The sequence below is a fragment of the Biomphalaria glabrata genome, chromosome 3 (genome assembly GCF_947242115.1).
Source record: "Biomphalaria glabrata chromosome 3, xgBioGlab47.1, whole genome shotgun sequence".
Classification (NCBI taxonomy): domain Eukaryota; kingdom Metazoa; phylum Mollusca; class Gastropoda; family Planorbidae; genus Biomphalaria; species Biomphalaria glabrata.
Genome location: NC_074713.1, coordinates 37,839,688 through 37,864,934, shown reverse-complemented (window position 1 = coordinate 37,864,934; position 25,247 = coordinate 37,839,688). Strand labels below are relative to the sequence as shown.

At 37.5% G+C, this 25,247-nt stretch overlaps 1 protein-coding gene across 5 annotated transcripts in view; it reads left to right on the top strand.

Annotated features, from left to right (window-relative positions):
• Window positions 1-25,247, top strand: part of LOC129925308 (uncharacterized) — an 89,994-nt gene that overhangs the window by 14,055 nt on the left and 50,692 nt on the right. For 4 of the 5 annotated variants that reach the window (XM_056024893.1, XM_056024896.1, XM_056024894.1 and 1 more), the window contains exon 2: window positions 18,741-18,837. In XM_056024893.1, coding sequence (XP_055880868.1) covers window positions 18,777-18,837 — 61 coding nt within the window. In that variant the 5' untranslated portion in view covers window positions 18,741-18,776. Of the gene's footprint in view, window positions 1-11,278; window positions 11,334-18,740; window positions 18,838-25,247 lie in introns of all 5 variants that reach the window. The other variant, XM_056024895.1, reaches the window with a different exon arrangement.

Here is a 25,247-nt window from a genome sequence, read left to right as displayed (position 1 = left end):
AATGTTAAACCATCACTTGACACATCGCATCGCATTGACACATATTCATTATAAGACTAAAACAAACAACAGTCACAAGATTCTATTAGCGTAGCCAAGAGGGGTTTTGCGTTTAAAACCCCCATTCAGATAGTTTTGAGTTTAAAATCCACCCTACAGATACTTGGGTTTTGATTTTGTTTAAAAAAGAAACCCTCCAGAAATTCGTTAGTTTAAACCCCCCCCCCCCCCCAACAGATGGTTTTGACCATAAAACTTCCCTTTTCGATATAAAATCTAATAGTCTAAATCAAACTACAGTCACCAAATTCCATGAGCGTAGAGGGGTGTACCAGTCGCAGTGAATAGCAGTTTTGGTTTTTGAACTAAACTTTGTAAATAGCAGGATAATGTACAGTAGGTACCTCAGAATATGCATTGTTTTTGTTTTAAATACCAGAAATCGTGCTTGGCGGCGAACTTAATCTAGGTTACAATAAAAGTCTTCCGAAAGAATGACGGGTTGAAATGTGATAAAGATTAAGGGGGGGGGGGGGGGTTTGGGGTTCAAACCCCCCCCCCGAAATGAAATCCCCCCCTCGGGGGGGGGGGGAGACGGACATAAGTGACTGATTTTTTGCTTTGATTTTCTTTATTTTAGGTAAGATTTTAATACTAAACCATCACTTGCCCCAGCGCAGCCAAAGGGGTTTTGAGTTTAAAACCCCTACCATGGGGTTTTGAGTTTGAAACCCCCTACCACGGGGAGGGGGGGGGGGGAGACGGACTTTAGTGACATGTTTTTTTGCTTTGATTTTGTTAATTTTAGGTGAGATTTTAATACTAAACAGTCACTTGCCCCAGCACAGATAAAGGGGTTTTGAGTTTAAAACCACTACCAGGGGGTTTAGAGTTTAAAACCCCTACCAGGGGGTTTTGAGTTTAAAACCCCTAACAGGGGGTTTTGAGTTTAAAACCCCCTACCAGGGGGTTTTGAGTTTGAAACCCCCCTACCAGGGGTTTTTGCAGTTAAATCCCCCTCTTTTATAAAACAAAACACACAAAAAATGCAAACGATAATCCCCAAATTCCAAGTGCACAGTTAAGGAAGATTTTGATTTTAAAACCCCTCCAAAATTTACGATAGACCCCCTCTTCAATATGGAAAAAATGCAAATTATGCACTCAAAATGTTATGAGCGTAGCTAAATGGGTTTTGACTCAGTTTTAAGTTTAAACTCCCCCTCCAGTGGAGTTTAAAGCTAAAAAATACATCTTCAATAAAAAAAAAAAGCAAATTACACACTCTAAAATCTAAGAGCGTAGCCATATGGGTTTTGAGTTTAAACCCCCCGCCAGCGGGGTTTGAAGTTAAAAAATACATCATCAATGTAAAAAAAAAAGCAAATTACGGACTCAAAATGCTATGAGCGTTGCCAAAAGGGGTTTTGAGTTCATATCCCCCTTCACAACGGTTTGATGCTAAAAAAAATACCTCTTCAATATAAAAAAAAGCAAATTACACACTAAAATTATTTGAGCGTAGCCAAGCGAATTGGGGGTTTTGAGTTTAAACTCCTTTCCTCCAGATGGTTTTGAAATTAAAATCCCCCTACAGAGCGTTTTGAGGTGGGAAAACCTCTATCTTCAATATTACTCTAAAGCAAACTACAGTTACCAAATTCTATGATCGTAGCTAAATGGGGTTTTGAATTTAAAAAAACTAGAACAAAGTCCTGAGATTTTTAGTTTAAAACCTCTAACAGATGATTTTGACGATAAAACCTCTCATTTCGATATAAAATCTAATGCAAACTACAGTCACCCGATTCCAAGAGCGTATCCAAGAGAGGTTACATTTCTACCAGTTGCGGGGCTCCATTAATAAAGTGCAGTGAATAGTCATCTGCCGAAATTGAAAAACACTAAATGTGGCTCAACAAAGATGGCTAAGACAGATTTTAAGAGTTAGTTATTGAGATCGGGTCTAAATCAAGGAAATCCTATGCGGAACTGGGAGTCGACCCCTTAGTAAAATTGTGACAGAGCGTCGCATGAGGTTTGCGGGACATGTTCTCCGACAAAATAAATTACGCATAATAAGAGTTGCGATGACATCCTAGTAAACTTGGCGCCACACATTCATGGAGGTCCTCGGAGCAGGTGGGAAGAGGCTTCAGAAATTACCAGTGACAGATTTTTGTGGAAACAGCTTGACGGCAAATGCGCCGAACGGCGCGGCAGGGTCTTAGTCAGTAAAAATAGCACATACATTTTTGAGATATGACTTTTTAATAGCAGGAAAATGCACTGTAGATACCTCAGAATATGCATTTTGTTGACATTATATGCCAGAAATAGTGCTTGGCGGCGGGGCTCCGCCCCGCTCTAGGGTGAGCTCCTAGAGCTCCCCCAGAGCCCCTTGCTGGCAGTGGAGGGGAGTCAACAATTTTTCCACTAACTCCAGGAAGAACCTATTCTAGGGCACAATAAACGTGTTCCAAAAGAATGAAGGGTCAGAATGTAATAAAAGATTATGAACACACACACACACATACATATATACAAATATTTTTTTCGCGAGGGGGGTGGCGGGGGGGGGGGGAATCCCCCCTAACCCCCCCCCCCCCCGAAAAAAAATCCTGGCTACGCCCATGATATATATACATATATATATATATGGCCGGGGGGGGGGGAACTAAATTCCTACCAAACTCCCCCACCCCCACCCCCACGAAACAAATCGTGGCTATGTCCATGATTGGAGGAGTCACGCTTTGCTGTCAGATGTCTTCAGTTTTCAATTAGAAAATTTATTCAATGAAATCCTACAAACTAAACATCTCGAAACTGAGGCAGATCGTCTGCTGAACAATCACTTGCCTGGATATATGATAGCATTCCAACACCTATATAATATAGCCTACATGAATGATCTAGCTATCGTTTAGAGTTGTCAGAGTCAATCAGGCTATTCAACTCATTCTGTTTGGTTCAACTTGAGACGCTGTATAAGAGGGTAACTAGAAATTATTGGTAGGTATTTTTTTAAAATGTTTTTTATGCTAAGTATTTGTAAAATAAAACAAAAATTTCTTAAGATTAAGAGTGGCGAGCTATAGTGGGTCTTAAACTTACCTTCTCGCGTGTCGCTTGGCTCATTGGGCGGCAAGCAATGTCTAGGGACGCTGTTGCTGAGTGGTTAAGCGCTTGCCTTCCGAACCTGGGGTCCGGGTTCGAATCTCGGCAAGATGGGACTTTCAATTTCGGGATTTTTAGGGCGGCCCTGAGTCCACCCAATTCTTATGGTAAAGGTGGTTGTTCGTTGTGCTGGCCACATGACACCATTGTTAACCACTGACCATAAAAACATATGACTTTATGATATTTGCGCCCATAGATCGCAAGGTCTGAAAGGGAAACTTTATTTTTTCTAACGTCTGCAGCCTCTTCCCAGCTGGTGTCCACTGCTCTGGGGTCCTCCATGAAATTGCGGCGTCAGGTTATATGAAGACGTCCCTGTTTGTGTTTTTCTCGAATTGGCCTTCATGTGATTGCTAGCCTTATCTTATCTTATCTTATAAATAACAGACGTGTCTTAAACATCCTTCTGTAAACAAAGGTAAAATATATTGTAACAACTCTCACTATCAAGCTCTCTACAAACTGGACCACACTACACTAGCAACTCAAAGAACCTGACAACTCAGGGCCGCAAAATAGCCTAACACTTTAATGTCCAATAAATCACAGCCAAAACTGTACTATTGGCAACACCTAACACAAGACTGTACAAATATTTCTCCTTTAACACTGTACCACTATCACTCTTGTACCACTGTATCACTCTTGTACCACCGAGCACTCTTGTACCACCGTATCACTTTTGTACCACTGTATCACTCTTGTACCACTGTATCACTCTTGAACCACCGTATCACTCTTGTACCACTGTATCACTTTTGTACCACTGTATCACTTTTGTACTGTACCACTGTATCACTCTTGTACCACTGTATCACTTTTGTACCACTGTATCACTTTTGTACCACTGTATCACTCTTGTACCACTGTATCACTCTTGTACCACCGTATCACTCTTGTACCACTGTATCATTCTTGTACCACCGTATCACTCTTGTACCACCGTATCACTCTTGTATCACTGTATCACTCTTGTATCACTGTATCACTCTTGTACCACTGTATCACTCTTGTACCACTGTATCACTCTTGTACCACTGTATCACTTTTGTACCACCGTATCACTTTTGTACCACTGTATCACTCTTGTACCACCGTATCACTCTTGTACCACTGTATCACTCTTGTACCACCGTATCACTTTTGTACCACTGTATCACTCTTGTACTACTGTATAAATTTTTTACCACTGTATCACTCTTGTACCACCGTATCACTCTTGTACCACTGTATCACTGTTGTACTACTGTATCACTGTTGTACTACCGTATCACTTTTGTACCACTGTATCACTCTTGTACCACCGTATCACTCTTGTACCACCGTATCACTCTTGTACCACCGTATCACTCTTGTACCACTGTATCATTCTTGTACCACCGAGCACTCTTGTACCACCGTATCACTCTTGTATCACTGTATCACTCTTGTATCACTGTATCACTCTTGTACCACTGTATCACTCTTGTACCACTGTATCACTTTTGTACCACTGTATCACTCTTGTACCACCGTATCACTCTTGTACCACTGTATCACTGTTGTACCACTGTATCACTGTTGTACTACCGTATCACTTTTGTACCACTGTATCACTCTTGTACCACCGTATCACTCTTGTACCACCGTATCACTCTTGTACCACCGTATCACTCTTGTACCACTGTATCATTCTTGTACCACCGTATTACTCTTGTACCACCGTATCACTCTTGTATCACTGTATCACTCTTGTATCACTGTATCACTCTTGTACCACTGTATCACTCTTGTACCACTGTATCACTTTTGTACCACCGTATCACTTTTGTACCACTGTATCACTCTTGTACAACCGTATCACTCTTGTACCACTGTATCACTCTTGTACCACTGTATCACTCTTGTACTACTGTATCACTCTTGTACCACCGTATCACTCTTGTACCACTGTATCACTCTTGTACCACCGTATCACTCTTGTACCACTGTATCACTCTTGTACCACCGTATCACTCTTGTACTACTGTATCACACTTGTACCACTGTATCACTCTTGTAACACTGTATCACTTTTGTACCACTGTATCACTCTTGTATCACTGTATCACTCTTGTACCGCCGTATCACTCTTGTACCACTGTATCACTCTTGTACCACCGTATCACTCTTGTACCACCGTATCACTCTTGTATCACTGTATCACTCTTGTACCACTGTATCACTCTTGTACCACTGTATCACTCTTGTACCACCGTATCACTTTTGTACCACTGTATCACTCTTGTACCACCGTATCACTCTTGTACCACTGTATCACTCTTCTACCACCGTATCACTCTTATACCACTGTATCAAACTTGTACCACTGTATCACTCTTGTACCACTGTATCACTTTTGTACCACTGTATCACTCTTGTACCACCGTATCACTCTTGTACCACTGTATCACTGTTGTACCACTGTATCACTGTTGTACTACCGTATCACTTTTGTACCACTGTATCACTCTTGTACCACCGTATCACTCTTGTACCACCGTATCACTCTTGTACCACTGTATCACTCTTGTACCACCGTATCACTCTTGTACCACTGTATCACTCTTGTACCACCGTATCACTCTTGTACTACTGTATCACACTTGTACCACTGTATCGCTCTTGTACCACTGTATCACTCTTGTACCACCGTATCACTCTTGTACCACTGTATCACTTTTGTACCACTGTATCACTATTGTACCACCGTATCACTCTTGTACCACTGTATCACTCTTGTACCACTGTATCACTCTTGTACCACTGTATGACTCTTGTACCACTGTATGACTCTTGTACCACCGTATCACTCTTGTACCACTGTATCACTCTTGTACCACCGTATCACTCTTGTACCACTGTATCACTTTTGTACCACCGTATCACTCTTGTACCACCGTATCACTCTTGTACCACTGTATCACTCTTGTAACACTGTATCACTTTTGTACCACTGTATCACTCTTGTACCACTGTATCACTCTTGTACCACTGTATAACTTTTGTACAACTGTATTACTCTTGTACCACTGTATCACTTTTGTACCACTGTATCACTCTTGTACCACTGTGTCACTTTTGTACCACTGTATCACTCTTGTACCACTGTATCACTTTTGTACCACTGTATCACTCTTGTACCACTGTATCACTTTTGTACCACTGTATCACTCTTGTACCACTGTATCACTCTTGTACCACTGTATCACTTTTGTACCACTGTATCACTCTTGTACCACTGTATCACTCTTGTACCACTGTATCACTCTTGTACCACTGTATCACTCTTGTATCACCGTATCACTCTTGTACCACTGTATCACTCTTGTACCACTGTATCACTCTTGTACCACTGTATCAAACTCCACTGGCCTTTCCGCCTCGTCCCGGGCTTGCATTGAGTTCCATTGTTCCGGTTTGATCTCACGCACTGGGCTCATTGTGTCGGACTTGATCGCAGATCAAGAGGTCGTCTCGTATTCGCGAGGTATCTTGACTTAACTTCTCACCGAACCGTCGTACTGCACGCTGTACTGTCGTTCGGTCGTCATAATGGTCGAGGGTTCAAACCCTGCCAGCTGCCATTACCCGTCGTCCTGGCGGAGGTTTTGACTTCAACATTTTACAATTGATAAAGCGCACAACGCTGTGACGCCCTGGTTTCGTTGTCATATTTATCATACGCCCCTGGTTTCACTGTCATATTTATCATACGCCCCTGGTTTCACTATTATATTTATCATACTTAACAGCTACTATGATATGTTATACCAGTGACGGCAGACGTATTTCTTAAGACCTAGATCTCGTGTCTTCCCATCTATTCAAATGATTAAAGCTAATTACCCGGGTATGCTTCACTCATTAAGTTTGTCCATCACTTAGGTTTAAAATTTCAACCAGTAAATTTGATTTCTTCAGCTCCTTAATTGAAACTTGTGCTTTCTGGGTTTATTTTGTTCCGAACTTTGTATTACAAGAATTTTAATTACTAAAAGGTGTTTACTATCTAATTAAAAGAAATTCTCAGTTGAAGTCTAATATTTATTCATTTATTTACTTCTTACCTTTGTAATATTCGTTCTCTTTTAAATTATCATCGGGAAATCTTGTCTGTTTCATAAGAACAAAAAAGTTTATCTGTTCATCAAATTTAAGAAAAAAAAAAATAAAAATAACAGTAATCTTTATTATCCTTGGGGAAATTTGTCTTACAATTTGTGCATACAAAAATACTTTATAACTATAGCAACCAAATCTACGTTCCCACGAGTTTCACTCAACACGTGAAATGTTTGAAAATGTTTTCATCAAATAGATCAGTTTTAGTCGATGAGTTGGTTGCTAGGGGAACAAAGTGTTTTTGTGTCTGCTTGTTTTTGTCAATATTTCTAATATGAAACTCTAAAATGAACATACCCAGAAAAATAAAAAGACCTAAAATCCATTTCTTATTCCATAGGACAAGGAAATCTCGTTTGAAAACATACTTTTAACGTAACATGAAATTAACAAGGCTACAAAGACAGTTTGTGTGGCAACACAAACTCAAAATCGGCCCCCGAAGTGGTCAACCCAGGCAGGTAAAAGGGCAGGCTTCAATATTTTCAGAAAGAATATCAGAATGAAATTCTATCAAAGGCAAATGAAAGATAAGAATGGAGAACGAAGGTTGACAGATGTTGTGTGGTGCCCCAACGGTTTAGCAGACCAATGGATAGGTCATTTGCCTTTGACAGAATTTGATTATGATATTCTTTCTGAAAATATTGCCTGCTGTTTTACCTGCCTGGGTGGACCACTTCTGATAGAATTTAATACCGATATTCTTCTGAAAATATTGAAACCTGCCTTTTTCCTGCATGGGTTTGTTTTTCCACACAAATTTACATACAGCAATACATTTGAAAAAATTTTTGACAACAAATCTAAAACCGTTTACATAAATGTGTTAAAAATATGGTAAATAGTCATCTCCCTTACTAAATAGCCTCCCGTGTTTGTTACTATTATAGTGGATAGTTGTAAAAATAGTGTATTTTTATGAAAATAAATGCTTACATTGTTGATTTTAAAAATTAAATTTTTCACTTTCTGAAAAGAAAAAAGTAACCGTTGCATCAGAACTTATATCATGATGTCGGATTTTCAATATCTTTTATAGTTTACGAGATCTAAACGGGACGGACGGACGGACCGACAGACATTCCACACAAAACTAATACAGTCTTTTCCCCTTTCGTGGGCCGCAAAAAATAGATCACCTATCCCCAGGATAAATTAGAATTTATTTCGTTTGAGCAGACGATACATAAACTAAAACAGAACCATGTGACTTTCTACTTTCTGTCTGTTCTTAATGTGCGTCTGAATTGGTCGATGTTTCACAGTATTGAATCATTAACTTCCAGATCTTGTTTACCAACTCTTTATTATCAATGAAGGATCAAAGAACGAACAGGACTCAATGAAAATACCTCATAGCAATCAGGCATGGCAATATAAAGTGATTAACTTTTTTATCTTGTTCATATTTTTTTAATCTCGTCATCAAATAACTAAGGACACCGGTATTAGCACAGCGACCACATCTTCCAATTGTTTGACAGCAAGGATGTGCGCTTTTGTGTGCTTGATTAAACAACACTATTCAAGTTTTCAAGAAGTTTTCTTCACGAGTTTGATCAAGTATTTTATGGTTACATTGTTGTGTCCCTTGGATGTTTTCGTACTCACATTAGACTAAGTGAAGTAGTATCAGGACAAGCGCTTAGTTTCTGAACCCAGGGTCGGGGGTTCATGATTTTTAGGGCGCTGTTGAATCCATTTATCTCTAATAAGTACCTGACTTTAGTTAGGGGGAAACAAAGGCGGTTAGCTGAAAACACTTTGTGAGTAAGTGTTAAACATGGGACCAACGATGGAGGTCCGACCGTCTACACTCTACACTAGAAATGTTTTAACAACTTTTTGAAAGTATTGCCTGTGTGTGTGTGTAAAGCAATGTACAATATTTAAAAAAATGTGCAATATAAAACAATGTTTAATATAAAACAATGTGCAATATAAAACAGTGTGCAATATACAACAACGAGCAATATAAAACAATGTGCAATATACAACAATGTGCAATATACAACAATGTGTAATATAAAACAATGTGCAATATACAACAATGTGTAATATAAAACAGTGTGCAATATACAACAACGAGCAATATAAAACAATGTGCAATATACAACAATGTGCAATATACAACAATGTGTAATATAAAACAATGTGCAATATACAACAATGTGTAATATAAAACAATGTGTAATATAAAACAATGTGTAATATAAAACAATGTGTAATATAAAACAATGTGCAATATACAACAATGTGCAATATAAAACAATGTGTAATATAAAACAGTGTGCAATATACAACAACGAGCAATATAAAACAATGTGCAATATAAAACAGTGTGCAATATAAAACAGTGTGCAATATAAAACAGTGTGCAATATACAACAACGAGCAATATAAAACAATGTGCAATATACAACAATGTGCAATATACAACAATGTGTAATATAAAACAATGTGCAATATACAACAATGTGTAATATAAAACAATGTGCAATATACAACATTGTGCAATATAAAACAATGTGTAATATAAAACAATGTGCAATATACAACAATGTGCAATATAAAACAATGTGTATGCATTACAAAAAAGTCTTCGCTCTCAAAAGACAGAAAGTAACCGTTGCATTTAATAACATCACGATACTTGCTGTGGTGAAATCAATTTTCATAACGCCATAAGATCTACACGTGACAGACGTGAAGACAGACATAAAACCAATAGTAGCTTTTCCATACGGGGGCGGATAAAGACAAGATAGACATTAGAATATATTACTCGAATGTAGATCATTTTGCCGTAATGGATTGGGAGACAACGATTGTATGAAGGGTGGAATGGGAGGCGCTACAAAACTATTTGGCAATTCAAGAATCTGGGAAGTCTGGGAAATGGTGGGTTATGATATGCCTTTAAAACATTTTTTTCTTATCTCAACTTTAATTCTTGGCTTATAACTAGATTTCTCACGTGGGCCTGTAGTGTAAGTAGTCAGGGCTTCTCAAATATTTCAAAAACATAGTCCGAGCCTCTGTCTGTTTGAAATGTCCAACTAGCAAGTTCTTCATACATCTTATACAAATCATTGTTTACAAACGTTTTGGGTTACCTTGACCTCCAGGTCGCAGTAAATTATGTTGCCAAATATTATGCGGATATATTGTCAATGGCTTGTAGACCCAATGATGTAATCAAATCTAAAGTGTGGAATTATCTGAGATACTATCGTGCTCTGGGACACATTCAGAGATCAAGGAGCCGCTTAATGATAGACCCTCTGACTTAATATTATGTTACGAGAACACCAGGGGTAACTGCGTTACATTTAACGCTTGGGTGGCTCTCAAGCCATCGAACTTAAGGAAGAGGACTATGTCTTAAAGGCTGGAAGGTCACAGGTAACGCACATCAAGGAACTAGTTTTCAGACCCATTCTCCTAACGACAAGATACAGGTAACAGCATTCTGAGTTGAGGGGACTGTCTTGTCCCGTTTACAGAACAGCCTTGTCAGTACTGGATTCAATTACTAAACGAATGTGATGTTTTTTTTTAAATCAACCTCCAAGGTCATGTACACTTTTGAGAAACTTCGAGCTACACTTTCTGGTGTTCTATTTCCAAAACACAATGACGCCATACTTGAAATTCGACAGGGGTGTGTCTGACATAAATATTATTACAAAATTCCCTTTAGTGTATCCGGTCCAGGAGCCCAATTCATTGATCACGTGTTTAATAAAAACATGGCGTGTTAGTGGTCTCATTGGTGCATATTTATGCAAGTCTAAATATAAACATTTAGTTTGGCGTCAATATACCCCATTAATTGTATACACTGTCTGTGCTCCACGTCATTGAAAGGTGTGTGTGTGTGTGTTGTCATGTAAACATTACTTTTTTTTACTTGTTCATGTAAAATGTGTGTAAAATGTTCTTTCAGGTGTGAAGATAGTCTACATCCTAGTTCAAACCTCCCGCAGGACGACGGGAACAGGGTAAGAACCCGGGACCATCGAGACCACAGAGCGACAGTCCAGCGCGCTTGCCACACGGCCATGCAGCCAAGAAACCAACGAGGTCTATAAATATGTCAACATTGGGGTATAATGTTTGGTCAAATAGAACAGTAAAAGAAAAAAAAAACATTTTAAAAATACTTTTAAAAAAAAAAGCTTATACGAACTGTAATTGTATCAATTAGTTTTGTAAGTAATTACATTTCTAATAGATTGGGCGTGAGAGAAATAACGTGTACAAACTTTTGACCTGACAGACAGACAGAGTGAGTTGATGTAATAAAAAATGATGATCTAATTTTAAAAAAAGAAAGGTTAAATGGGAGAAAAAGACAAAAATACCAAGTATGGGTCTGGGTATAGAGGCAAGATGATCTCTCTACGAAATGTTAGTTCTTTCTTACAATAGTCATCAGATCTATGCATGTGTCCTGCTGTTAGACATACTGAATACATTTAACAGAATAACATCGGCACATTTTCTTTTCTTTAAGATAATAGACGATTGACTTTCTGGTTAAAAACTTAGTCAAAAGAATTGTGTACAATCTTTAGCAGCACTGAACTATATAGCAGTCTTCAGCTTCACACATCAGCACTGCACTATATAACAATGTTTTTAGCTTATATAACATTCACTCCTTTTTATTACAATACCTCTATTCAAGTCAAAACTTCATGGAACCTGGAACGCTGATCTAAAAAACAGCTTTAACGATTTTCCTAGAAATTGATGTATGTCGCTGAGAAAAGAATTATAGCTCGTTGGCCACATGGTGGGAAATTCTAGTTTGTCCGTTATAATTTTTTAAAGTAAAAAATAAGTAAATGTAAATTTGGCTTGAGAACTAGAGCCAACATCGATTTTGAAAGGATTATCGCGTTCTTGAAAAGACTATCACGTTCTGGAATTTCCGAATGTAAGGCATTATTGAATCAAGAGTTAAATAAATTAATGTTCAGGAACTCTTGCGCATTGTCTTTAAGCTCTAAGGCCTAGCATTGGAATGGTTCAATGAAAAAATGGCGTAGTCAGCCGTAGTTGCTTCAAGTTTATTTAAAGATTATCTAAGCTTGGCTTTAGTTTTACGTAGGCCTAAATCTTATATAGGCTACGTCTAGGTTTTATGTCTAGAAGTAGATCTAGATCCAGATCTAAACTAGATCTAAAGTCTAGAACTGGTTCTAGATCTAGATGTTCATATAATGAAAGTACCAATAAATAATTGCACAAGTTTGTATAGCCCGCTGACTGAAGGAGTAACATTGTTCGTTCAAGCAGCGGACGTGGCAAAATCACGGTTTTGAACTAAACTTTTTTTTATATTTTATTATACTATATTCCTAGTTGTAAAATGGAGGTACTGATTTTTTTAAAAATGTATTTTTAGAGGCTCCCCGTAAGGGGAAAAGCCGCTATTAGGTTTGTGCAAAATGTCAGTCTGTCCGTCTGTCACATTCAAATCTCGAAAACTAGAAGAGAAATGAAAAATATTTTTTCACCATGCGATGCAGCTTGAAAAGTTTAGGTGCAACGGCTACTTTTGGTTTTCTAAAAGCAAATCATTTAATTTATAAAATTTATTATGCAGGCGAGTTTTTTTTCATAAAAATACAACAATTCTAAAACAATTACATAAATGTAAGGGAGGCACTGTTCTAGTATGTTAACAAAGAACGAACATTTTTTGTGTATTTTAAATATCATTAATTTGAATATATTTATATAGTACAAGAAATGTTCACAACAAATATAAATAATAGTTAAAGATGTTTTTTCTGGTCAACTTGCTGCTAAAATTAAAAGAAAATATATTTTTTTTTATAAAGGCTAATAATGCACTTTGTATGTAAATATCACGCACATTTTAAAAAATGGACTCTTTTGCAGCGACTTTCGTGCAGTAGCAGAACAACCAAATACCAATCGGTATTTTTAAAATAATCATAATTTATTTATTTTTTGTTTAGTGCCCACATCAGTATAAAAGACGCTTATTTTTGTGCGTTTTGTTTGCCGGTCGGTTTGTCTGTCACGTTTACATAACAAAAACAACAACTCTAAAAGCTATTGAAAATCTGAATTAACCTTTAATGTTCCTTCCGAAACATCTCAAAAGTTTTAAGTATATATAATAGATTGTTCCGGTTTTATTTTTTAATCAATGCCAACCAATGTTTGTTTGCTCTTCTTACTTATATTACATTTAATTTCCATGCTTATTAAACAAAAACACATGTTGTTCCGGTTTTTTAATGTAAATGGCATATACATGTAAAATGAAAATCTCTATACTGACTTATATCTCATTAACTATAAAGTTGCTCCGGATATTGTTGTATAAAAAATAAAAATGATTGTTTGAAATTGCATAATTGACTAATAATACTCTTATATTCTTTGACATAGGTCACTATAGTTTATTTATCGATATCAAATTGTTCCGTATTTTAAACTTAAAACAAATTTATGTCAAATGACTTTATTTTTTCAAAAATGTCGACAATAGATTGTTCAGAATTTTAAAATAAGAAAGTAATTTACTAGAAACGATTATTGAAAATCACTTTTTAGACTCATTTTACAGTTAATTCTCTTGCCGAAACATAACAAAAGTTGTTTATTTGGTTAAGAATGTTCCGGATTTTGTTGTGAAAAAGAAATCAATCTACATTACTTTAATTTTTTTACAAATCGTCGCCAAAAATGTTTCGAATTTTATATGAAAAATCTACTAACGCAAAATAACTGTTTGAAATCCCTCTTCTAATAAATAAAACAGATAATATTCTTCACATTTACAAAAATTGGTTGTTCCGGATTTTTAATGGAAATTTTTAAAACTTTATTTATGTAAAATCGCACTTCTCTCTTACACAACATTTAATTTTCTAACTAAAACGTTAGAAAATCTAATTATCGTTAATACTATGTTCCGATTGTTAAGGAAAACAACTTCCTAACACCAAAGCATGGTTTGAAAATCTCTCCACAAGACTAAGGTAGATCTAATTTTCATACGAGACCATCCCAAAAATTTTAGAAAAAAAAATTAACGGTATTTGATTTATCTGGAATTCTTATATTATCTCACTACATATATAGAGATAAACATCCGGAACAATCTATTATATCTATTATATTATAATTTATTATATATATATATATATATACTTACATACATATTGTGACGTAATGGAATTTTTTTCCTTCATATGGAGTTATTTCTTTAAATGAATTTCTAAAAGAACTCACTAGGTGCACCAATGTTTATGAACCCTCGACATCCTGCTCGTATTGATGACATTTTTTAGTCTAACTAGGCAATTGTGACGTAATTGATTTTTTTTCCATTGACGTAATATGTAGTTAATTCATTAAATGAAATGCTAAAATAACTCGGTGCACCAAAGTCTATGAACCCTCGAGAGCCTGCTAGTATTGATAAAGACATTGTTAGTCTAACTAGGCAGTGTGACGTAGTGGATTTTTTTCCTTTGACGTCATATGGAATAAATTCTTTAAATGAATAGCTAAAATAACTCGGTAAAGTAATGTTTATTAAACCTCGTAATCTCGTATTTAAAAAAGATATAATCTATATTTTTACACTAGAGCTAGATTTTTGTCTAGATCAATATTGCAATGTTATAAAATACTAAAACTAATCTACTATTTTTAAATTTAATATTGAATTCAGTCTATTAATAGATTATCTAGGTCTTTTGTTTTACATAATTCTTATCTAAACTACATCTACATTTTTCATAATTTATATTTTAGATCTAGATCTAGTAGATATAAATCTTAAGAGTGATAAATCAGAAAATTAATTTAGGTAGATCTACATCCTCCTTCTAGTTCCATTTAAATGAAAATTTAAATGAAAATGCCAATAGCTCTGTTGGTATCTGTGCTAGGACATCGAGCAGACGTTGCCGAAGTACAAGCCTTGATCTTTTCTTTTTTTTTTCCATTACAAATCAATACCAAAAGATTATCTAAAATCGCTCGTCTGACATATTGTAGGCCTACATATCCGGTAGTTGTCATGCCGTAATGTGTAATATATCTCTTTATCAATAATAGGCTATTAGTTTGTTATTAAGTTAACAGCAATGCCCCGGTCATGCAGTTAGCGCGCTGGACTTATTATCTCGACGGTCCGGGTTTCATACCCTGTTCGCTGCCATCCCCTGTCGTCCAGGGGGAGGTTTGGATAAGGAAGTAAATTAGCTTTAACCTTGAAGGAGCATCCAAAACATGTCAAACATTTTACAGAAAAAAATTTTTTTTTAAAACGCCAATTGAATCTTTGAAACCTTATTACTTTTGACAATAAATATTCCTTGCGAATAGGCGGATCCGACAGGGATCCGATTCCGACGGGGGCCGCCTCTGAGTTTGTGTTACAACACAAACTCTCTTTGTAATCTTGTTAGCGGCCCCCGTAAGTGGAAAAGCCGCTATTAGGTTTGTTTTAAATGTTTTTGTTGTTTAACGTCAATCTAGACTCGGTTCTTACGACTGATGCCGTGTGCTCCATTGGCTCCCTTGTAGTGCAAGAATCATCTACAAAGTGACCACACTTTGTTACATTGACCACACTTTGTCACAAAATGACCACACTTTGTCACAAATTGAACACTCTTTGTCACAAATTGACCACTCTTTGTCACAAATTGAACACACTTTGTCACAAATTGAACACACTTTGTTACAAATTGACCACTCTTTGTCACAAATTGAACACACTTTGTTACAAATTGAACACACTTTGTCACAAATTGAACACACTTTGTCACAAATTGAACACACTTTGTCACAAATTGAACACACTTTGTTACAAATTGACCACTCTTTGTCACAAATTGAACACACTTTGTTACAAATTGACCACTCTTTGTCACAAATTGAACACACTTTGTTACAAATTGACCACTCTTTGTCACAAATTGAACACACTTTGTCACAAATTGAACACACTTTGTCACAAATTGAACACACTTTGTCACAAATTGAACACACTTTGTTACAAATTGACCACTCTTTGTCACAAATTGAACACACTTTGTTACAAATTGACCACTCTTTGTTACAAATTTACCACACTTTGTCACATTGACCACACTTTGTCACAAAATGACAACACTTTGTCACCAAATGGCCACATTTTGTCACAAAATTACCCCACTTTGTTACAAAATGACCACATTTTGTCATTAATTGACCACACTTTGTCACATTGACCACACTTTGTCACAAAATGACCACACTTTGTCACAAAATGACCATACTTTGTCATAAAATGACCACATTTTGTCACATTGACCTCACTTTGTCACAAAATGACCATACTTTGTCATAAAATGACCACATTTTGTCATTAATTGACCACATTTTGTCACATTGACCACACTTTGTCACAAAATGACCACACTTTGTCACAAAATGACCACACTTTATCACAAAATGACCACATTTTGTCATTAATTGACCACACTTTGTCACATTGACCACACTTTGTCACATTGACCACACTTTTTCACAAAATAACCACAATTTGTCACAAAATGACCACATTTTGTCAATAATTGACCACACTTTGTCACATTGACCACATTTTGTCACATTAACCACACTTTGTCACAAAATGACCACATTTTGTCATTAATTGACCACACTTTGTCACAAAATGACCACACTTTATCACAAAATGACCACATGTTGTCATTAATTGACCACACTTTGTCACATTGACCACATTTTGTCACAAAATGACCCCACTTTGTTACAAAATGACCACATTTTGTCATTAATTGACCACACTTTGTCACATTGACCACATTTTGTCACAAAATGACCCCACTTTGTTACAAAATGACCACATTTTGTCATTAATTGACCACACTTTGTCACATTAACCACACTTTGTCACAAAATGACCACACTTTGTCACAAATTGACCACATTTTGTCATTAATTGACCACACTTTGTCACAAAATGACCACACTTTGTCACAAATTGACCACATTTTGTCATTAATTGACCACACTTTGTCACAAATTGACCACATTTTGTCATTAATTGACCACACTTTGTCACCATAGCATCTATAGTGATGTGAAACCCTCTTACTTGAATTAACTCATATAACTCAGTATGTGCCCCAGACGGCTCAGCGCTCCTTGGACATAACGTCTGTACATAATTACGGTTACGGGCCTTTTTAGTAAATGGGCCAAAGATTTGGAGCTCGCTCTTTCTTAAGCTTTTAATGTGTTCATTGCGCCTTGAATCTACATTAGGCCTGTCGACAACGCTCTATAAATTACATTTTTCTCATTATTCTGAGGGGCTGCAGCCAAAATTGTGAAGTTTCCGCGTGATTCATAGTATATGTCTGTCGCCTACAGATTAAATAGTTATAGTTGTTTTTTTTAAAGAGAGAAAGATAAGAGGAAATTAAAGGGAGACGGCAGAGATAAGAGAGAATGAAAGAGAGAAGACAGAGAAAGAGACACTACTGTGAAAGAGAGAAGACAGAGAAAGAGACACTACTGTGAAAGAGAGAAGACAGAGAAAGAGACACTACCGTGAAAGAGAGAAGACAGAGAAAGAGACACTACTGTGAATGAGAGAAGACAGAGAAAGAGACACTACTGTGAAAGAGAGAAGACAGAGAGCAAAAGACACTACTGTGAAAGAGAGATAGAGAGAATGAGACATTAAGACTAGAGTGGCCCCTATAGTACCCTATTTACACTAGAGTGGCCCCTATAGTACCCTATTTACACTAGAGTGGCCCCTATAGTACCCTATTTACACTAGAGTGACTAGAGCGACACTGAGAAAAAAGAAAACACAGAGAGAGAAAGAGATTAAAACAACAGGGGGAGGGAAGAGAAAGGTGAATACTAACTAATTAAATGAATGTAATACTCATACACAAGCGTTCAGTTATCAACGTTCATATGTCTTGTTTATATTGTCTTGCGACTTTTTTGTTTTCACTTGGGATCCCGCATTAACAGCAAGGTCCTATAACTGCATAACTTGCTTCATTTCACACTACACGAATATATTCTCTATTGAAACTATTCCATTTTAGAAGTCCGCTTATTCGCATAGCCGCTTAATGACATGATTAGAACTTAAATGCATCGAGTCCCACTGCATCATTGTGTCAGTATGTAACAATGTTCGTATGTATGTTATTATGTTGATTGGTATGTTATTATGTTGATTTGTATGTTATTATGTTGATGTGTATGTTATTATGTTGATGTGTATGTTCTTGCTCACCTATGCACACATATGGTACACGTAAAGAGCTCCTTGAAATGGTGAGAATTTAACGATTTGTTCATTTTATTACCTACAGATAAGACCAAAGTGTGACCTGGATCAGCCTGCCTAAATGGACACCTGGACTCTGAAGTCGTCCTACTTTCTTCTGTGTTACCTGCTGGCCACTGAAGGTAGGCTGTTCAAATGTCATAAATAAAACGCTCGCCAAATGTCAGCACCGTTACATGGGCGTATGACACGATGGGTGACTGTTTTAGCTCTAGAGATTTTCTCATTGTCAATGTCATTCGTGTCACTATATAAAGTGTCGAAGTTTAGAATCCAGACATTGACGCCAGACAAATACTTTAAAATGTATTAAGTAAGAAAAAGTAACTCACTCTATCTTCACCGTAAGTCCATAAAACATCAGGATTCGAACCCGAGACATTTCAATTAACCTAAATAAAACAGTTAAATCTATTTTCCAAGTGCCTATGGATCATTTACAATTTAAATCATAAGACCCTCGCTAACCGTGGGCCTTAAAAACAGATGACATACATCATGAGATCCTCCTTAACTGTGGGCCTTAGAAACAGCTCTTTGCCACGTCATACACACCTGTGTCGTGGCCACGAGTTATTGGTCTAAATTGCCCACAGGTTGTGACGTTGCAGGCCCTTCTATAACGATTGGTCTCACTTGAACAACCATGACTGCCCCCATTGCCCTGTTCAGTAAATGACTTTTTTTTTCTTCTTTTGCAAACACAAATGTAGGTCAAAGCAGTTTTATACTATTTCCTCTTATTTTTTTCCTACAAAAAATGACATGCTATCAATGAAAATACATTTTACGGAGCTGACAGCGCCTTCTCTTGCTATCCAGTATAATCCTTCACCATTTCAATTTCTTTAGTCATTACTAAGTTAAACAATTTATTTTTTAAACATTTTTTTGAAAGCAACATAATCATGGTGTACATTTTTATTGTTCAAAATTTTCATTAAATCCCCCCCCCTTTTTTTTTTCTTCGCCCTCGCCCTCCTCTCTGTAATACACTTTCTCACCACCTGTACGCGTTAGACTTTTAAAAAAAAAAACTCCCCTGGGGTCGTATTTCTGCATACCTAAAACTACGACCTTGACCTATATTAGTATCTGGCAGACGACATCTACTCCATTTCATCAAGACATCACCTACATTGGTGCTTGTTTGTGACCAGGCCTAAAACAATGTCAGTCAATTGTACTTTACGCCATAAACCTAATTACATTGTGTCCAACTCGTTTCCTTGCGTATCACTGATGACGTACTCTGGCACAAGTAGCTGTTAGTGTTTTCTTACACAGTTCACTTATCTAGAATCATGAGTGTTGACTTGGTGCCATTAAACATACATTTCAACAGTTTGTTATTTAGAAATTTAAACTCCTTATAATTTCATTCGTTCTAAGCCTAACCATTACAAACATTTAGGAAATAGTTTTGACTAAATCAAAAGCATCCTCAAACTTTTTTTCTGCGATTTTTTAAAGAATCTAAGTGATGTACAACCTTGTCCGTCCCGGAGGCCTTTGAATTTCCGGACCACGTTTCACGGGCAGCAGAACTTCATTAAAAACAACACCTCTATTTCATTGGAACTGTTTCTCTGCGGCTTAATTCTGCATTGTTGGTAGAACTTTCGAAGGGTCGGATGTCACCGCGTCATGGGCCGGGTATGGCCCGCAGGAAGTTAGGGTTAGGGTTACCCAATTCTATGACCGTAGCTATATGGGCTTTTGAATTTAAAAAAACAACAACTAAGTCCTTAGAATTTTTAGTTTAAAACCCCCCAACAGATAATTTTGGCGAGAAAACTTCCCTTTTCGATATAGAATCTAAAGCAAACTACAGTCACCTAATTCCAAGAACGTATTCAAGAGAGGTTACACATTTCTACCAGTGGCGGGACTCAATTAATAAAGTGCAGTGAAAAGTCATCTGCCGAAATTGAAAAACACTAAATGTGGCTCAACAAAGATGGCTAAGACAGATTTCAGGAATCAGTTATAGAGATCGGGTCTAAATCCCCCCCCCCCCGAAAAATATATCCTGGCTACGCCCATGATATATATATAGGGTTAAAAGCGGGATTATAATCCAAACTTGACGGCTTTCTTGGTTTAAGCACAAATAAAGATTGGTTAAACTACGCCTAGAGATTGGACGATCAATGAGAATATTTACCCCAAAAGAGGCCAGAAAATGAGTCAGTTGTAAAGCTGGCTACAATGTTGCTCACAATTGTAAGTAGAGAAATGAAGCCATTTTAGGACGCGTAAATAAAAGATAAACTTCAAATATCTCACTACTCAATGTAAGTCTTCCTATCTTATATTAGAAGATGACTATGTCCTACGCTTCATGCATCTAGTCATGCATGTTAACCAATGACCTAACTATTTCTCTCCGTAATTATTTTTCCACATTCTGACTGAATTCTTCATTTTGCTCATGACTAGTTCACTCCCTTGTTAACGTTGAATAACTTTCTCGTTTGTTATCAGAAAATATTTTATTTGGTCTAGAATCAAAGGGAAATGCATGCTCTTTGTGTAGTTTATAGAATGAAACATTAATTTAATTTAATGAGGTCAAATCAACGATGGTATCGTCAATTAGGAGAGAAAGAGTTAAATTCTGCCAAGTCACTGGTTTTCCTGGCTGGCTCAGGCAACCCATTCCATGCTCTAATAGCATTAGGGAAGAAGGAGCATTTCTACAAATTTGTCCTTCCATATGGAAAGAGGACTGTGTCTTTCTGAGTATTTTATTAGAATAACTAGATCCGCGGGTTTCTAATCAAATAGTTTCAAGCCATTTTCATTGTGTTGTTGTACCTTTTCGGTCATGCGGCCCGCAAAACGAGTGCTGGTAATTAAAATGGCCCTAGGGTCAATTAGGTTAGGCATCACTGGTCTAGATATATTAGAAATTAAATTACATGCTTGATCAAAACTAATTGATACAAGTACGCTTAATATATAAGCCTTTTTAAAAAGTATTTTAAAACTATTTTCTTGTTCAATGACATAGCTAATCTAGACTACCAATAGTCTGTACACCAGACAGACAGACACTGATCTAGACTAACAATAGTCTGTACACCGGACAGACAGACACTGATCTAGACTACCAATAGTCTGTATACCAGACAGACAGACACTGATCTAGACTACCAATAGTCTGTACACCGGACAGACAGACACTGATCTAGACTAACAATAGTCTGTACACCGGACAGACAGACACTGATCTAGGCTACCAATAGTCTGTACACCAGACAGACAGACACTGATCTAGACTACCAATAGTCTGTACACAAGACAGACAGACACTGATCTAGACTAACAATAGTCTGTACACCGGACAGACACTGATCTAGACTACCAATAGTCTGTACACCAGACAGACACTGATCTAGACTACCAATAGTCTGTACACCAGACGGACAGACACTGATCTAGACTAACAATAGTCTGTACACCAGACAGACTACCAATAGTCTGTACACCGGACAGACAGACACTGATCTAGACTACCAATAGTCTGTACACCGGACAGACAGACACTGATCAAGACTACCAATAGTCTGTACACCAGACAGACAGACACTGATCTAGACTACCAATAGTCTGTACACCAGACAGACACTGATCAAGACTACCAATAGTCTGTACACCAGACAGACAGACACTGATCAAGACTACCAATAGTCTGTACACCGGACAGACAGACACTGATCAAGACTACCAATAGTCTGTACACCAGACAGACAGACACTGATCTAGACTACCAATAGTCTGTACACCGGACAGACAGACACTGATCTAGACTACCAATAGACTGTACACCAGACAGACAGACACTGATCTAGACTACCAATAGTCTGTACACCAGACAGACAGACACTGATCTAGATTACCAATAGTCTGTACACCAGACAGACAGACACTGATCTAGACTACCAATAGTCTGTACACCAGACAGACAGACACTGATCAAGACTACCAATAGTCTGTACACCAGACAGACAGACACTGATCAAGACTACCAATAGTCTGTACACCAGACAGACAGACACTGATCTAGACTAACAATAGTCTGTACACCAGACAGACAGACACTGATCTAGACTAACAATAGTCTGTACACCGGACAGACAGACACTGATCTAGACTAACAATAGTCTGTACACCGGACAGACAGACACTGATCTAGACTACTAATAGTCTGTACACCGGACAGACAGACACTGATCTAGACTACCAATAGTCTGTACACCAGACAGACACTGATCTAGACTACCAATAGTCTGTACACCAGACAGACAGACACTGATCTAGACTAACAATAGTCTGTACACCAGACAGACAGACACTGATCTAGACTACCAATAGTCTGTACACCAGACAGACAGACACTGATCTAGACTAACAATAGTCTGTACACCAGACAGACAGACACTGATCTAGACTAACAATAGTCTGTACACCAGACAGACAGACACTGATCTAGACTACCAATAGTCTGTACACCGGACAGACAGACACTGATCTAGACTACCAATAGTCTGTACACCGGACAGACAGACACTGATCTAGACTAACAATAGTCTGTACACCAGACAGACAGACACTGATCTAGACTAACAATAGTCTGTACACCGGACAGACAGACACTGATCTAGACTAACAATAGTCTGTACACCAGACAGACAGACACTGATCTAGACTAACAATAGTCTGTACACCGGACAGACAGACACTGATCTAGACTACCAATAGTCTGTACACCGGACAGACAGACACTGATCTAGACTACCAATAGTCTGTACACCGGACAGACAGACACTGATCTAGACTAACAATAGTCTGTACACCAGACAGACAGACACTGATCTAGACTAACAATAGTCTGTACACCGGACAGACAGACACTGATCTAGACTAACAATAGTCTGTACACCAGACAGACAGACACTGATCTAGACTAACAATAGTCTGTACACCGGACAGACAGACACTGATCTAGACTACCAATAGTCTGTACACCGGACAGACAGACACTGATCTAGACTACCAATAGTCTGTACACCGGACAGATAGACACTGATCTAGACTAACAATAGTCTGTACACCGGACAGACAGACACTGATCAAGACTACCAATAGTCTGTACACCGGACAGACAGACACTGATCTAGACTACCAATAGTCTGTACACCAGACAGACACTGATCTAGACTAACAATAGTCTGTACACCGGACAGACAGACACTGATCTAGACTACCAATAAAAAAGCATTATAAAAATTTAAAAAAAATGGTGGAAAAACCTGAATTCGAACTCATTGGCTCATGCCTTCTCAAGCTTCTCAAGCCAACGCGGTAACCACTCAGCTAGTGGAGAGCTTATAAGCATGGAAGATTGTATAGCCATCTATTGTTTCTTTAAGTCTAGTCTTATTTTTCGGACATAATTGTGCAACATTTCAGCTTAATCCGAGATAGAATGTTGGAGATATAACGTGTATAAACTTTTTACCAGACAGACAAACAGACAGACAGAAAGAGTTGATTTAAGCTTTGTAAACATATATTTTTTAAGCACTGTAAAATCAAAATTCTAAGCCCTTTCGCTTGTAACACAAATTAATGTTTACTATTAGGTTATAGAGGGATTTTGTAATGTAGCGGTATTTTCATTGTTTAGAATAAAACATTGATCATGAAAATTCCTATTTATTTTATAAAAAGTTTTAATATATAGATCAGTGTCTTCACTTCCTCTTTTGCGAACGCTGGGGAAACATTTTTTAAAGGAAAGTGTCACGTTTTGTTCTAACTCAATGTTCTTGTACTCCGCTGTGACAGTTGACGTCTCCAGAGGCATTTTTTTTCCCATTTGAAACCTCTGATCTGGCTAAAGATGCCAATGGTTGAAACACATTTAGGCACTTGTAAATGTCATCAACAGACGCTGCAACGTTGTCAACCTTTGTCTTACTTCTGGTGTGTTCGCGATCCAGGCCCCTCTTGTATGCTAGCCCTTCACGTTAAATTCAAAGCGAGCTGAAGGTGGACAAAAGGAATGATTTAAGGACACCTCCTTTTCAGCATAGACTGTGTCTCTTGGGAGTCTAGACCCTTTCATGGCACTGCAATGTCAACGCTTGTGCAAACATTGCTGAAAAGACCAAAACAACAGCCAAGGCAGATAAAAGCGTCATGGCCAAGTGGACAACGGTGACGTCATTTCACAAAGTCTTCATCTACAGTCTACACCATGGATATAATTAGAGATGGGAATCGAACCCAACTTTTAAAGCTCGGGTTCGGTTCAGTTAGATATAAGTTCGGGTTCGGTTCGGTTTAGTTCGATGACAAGTATATTTCGGGTTCGGTTCGGTCAGATCTAAAGTTCGAGTTCGGGTTCGGTTCTATTTTATGAAATTATGAAATAAGCCAAAACCTAACAGTGATGCTAAACGTTATTCAGCCTGTGGGTCCTTTTCATTTCCAACACTCGTGTTGCAGGCCACATTTTAAA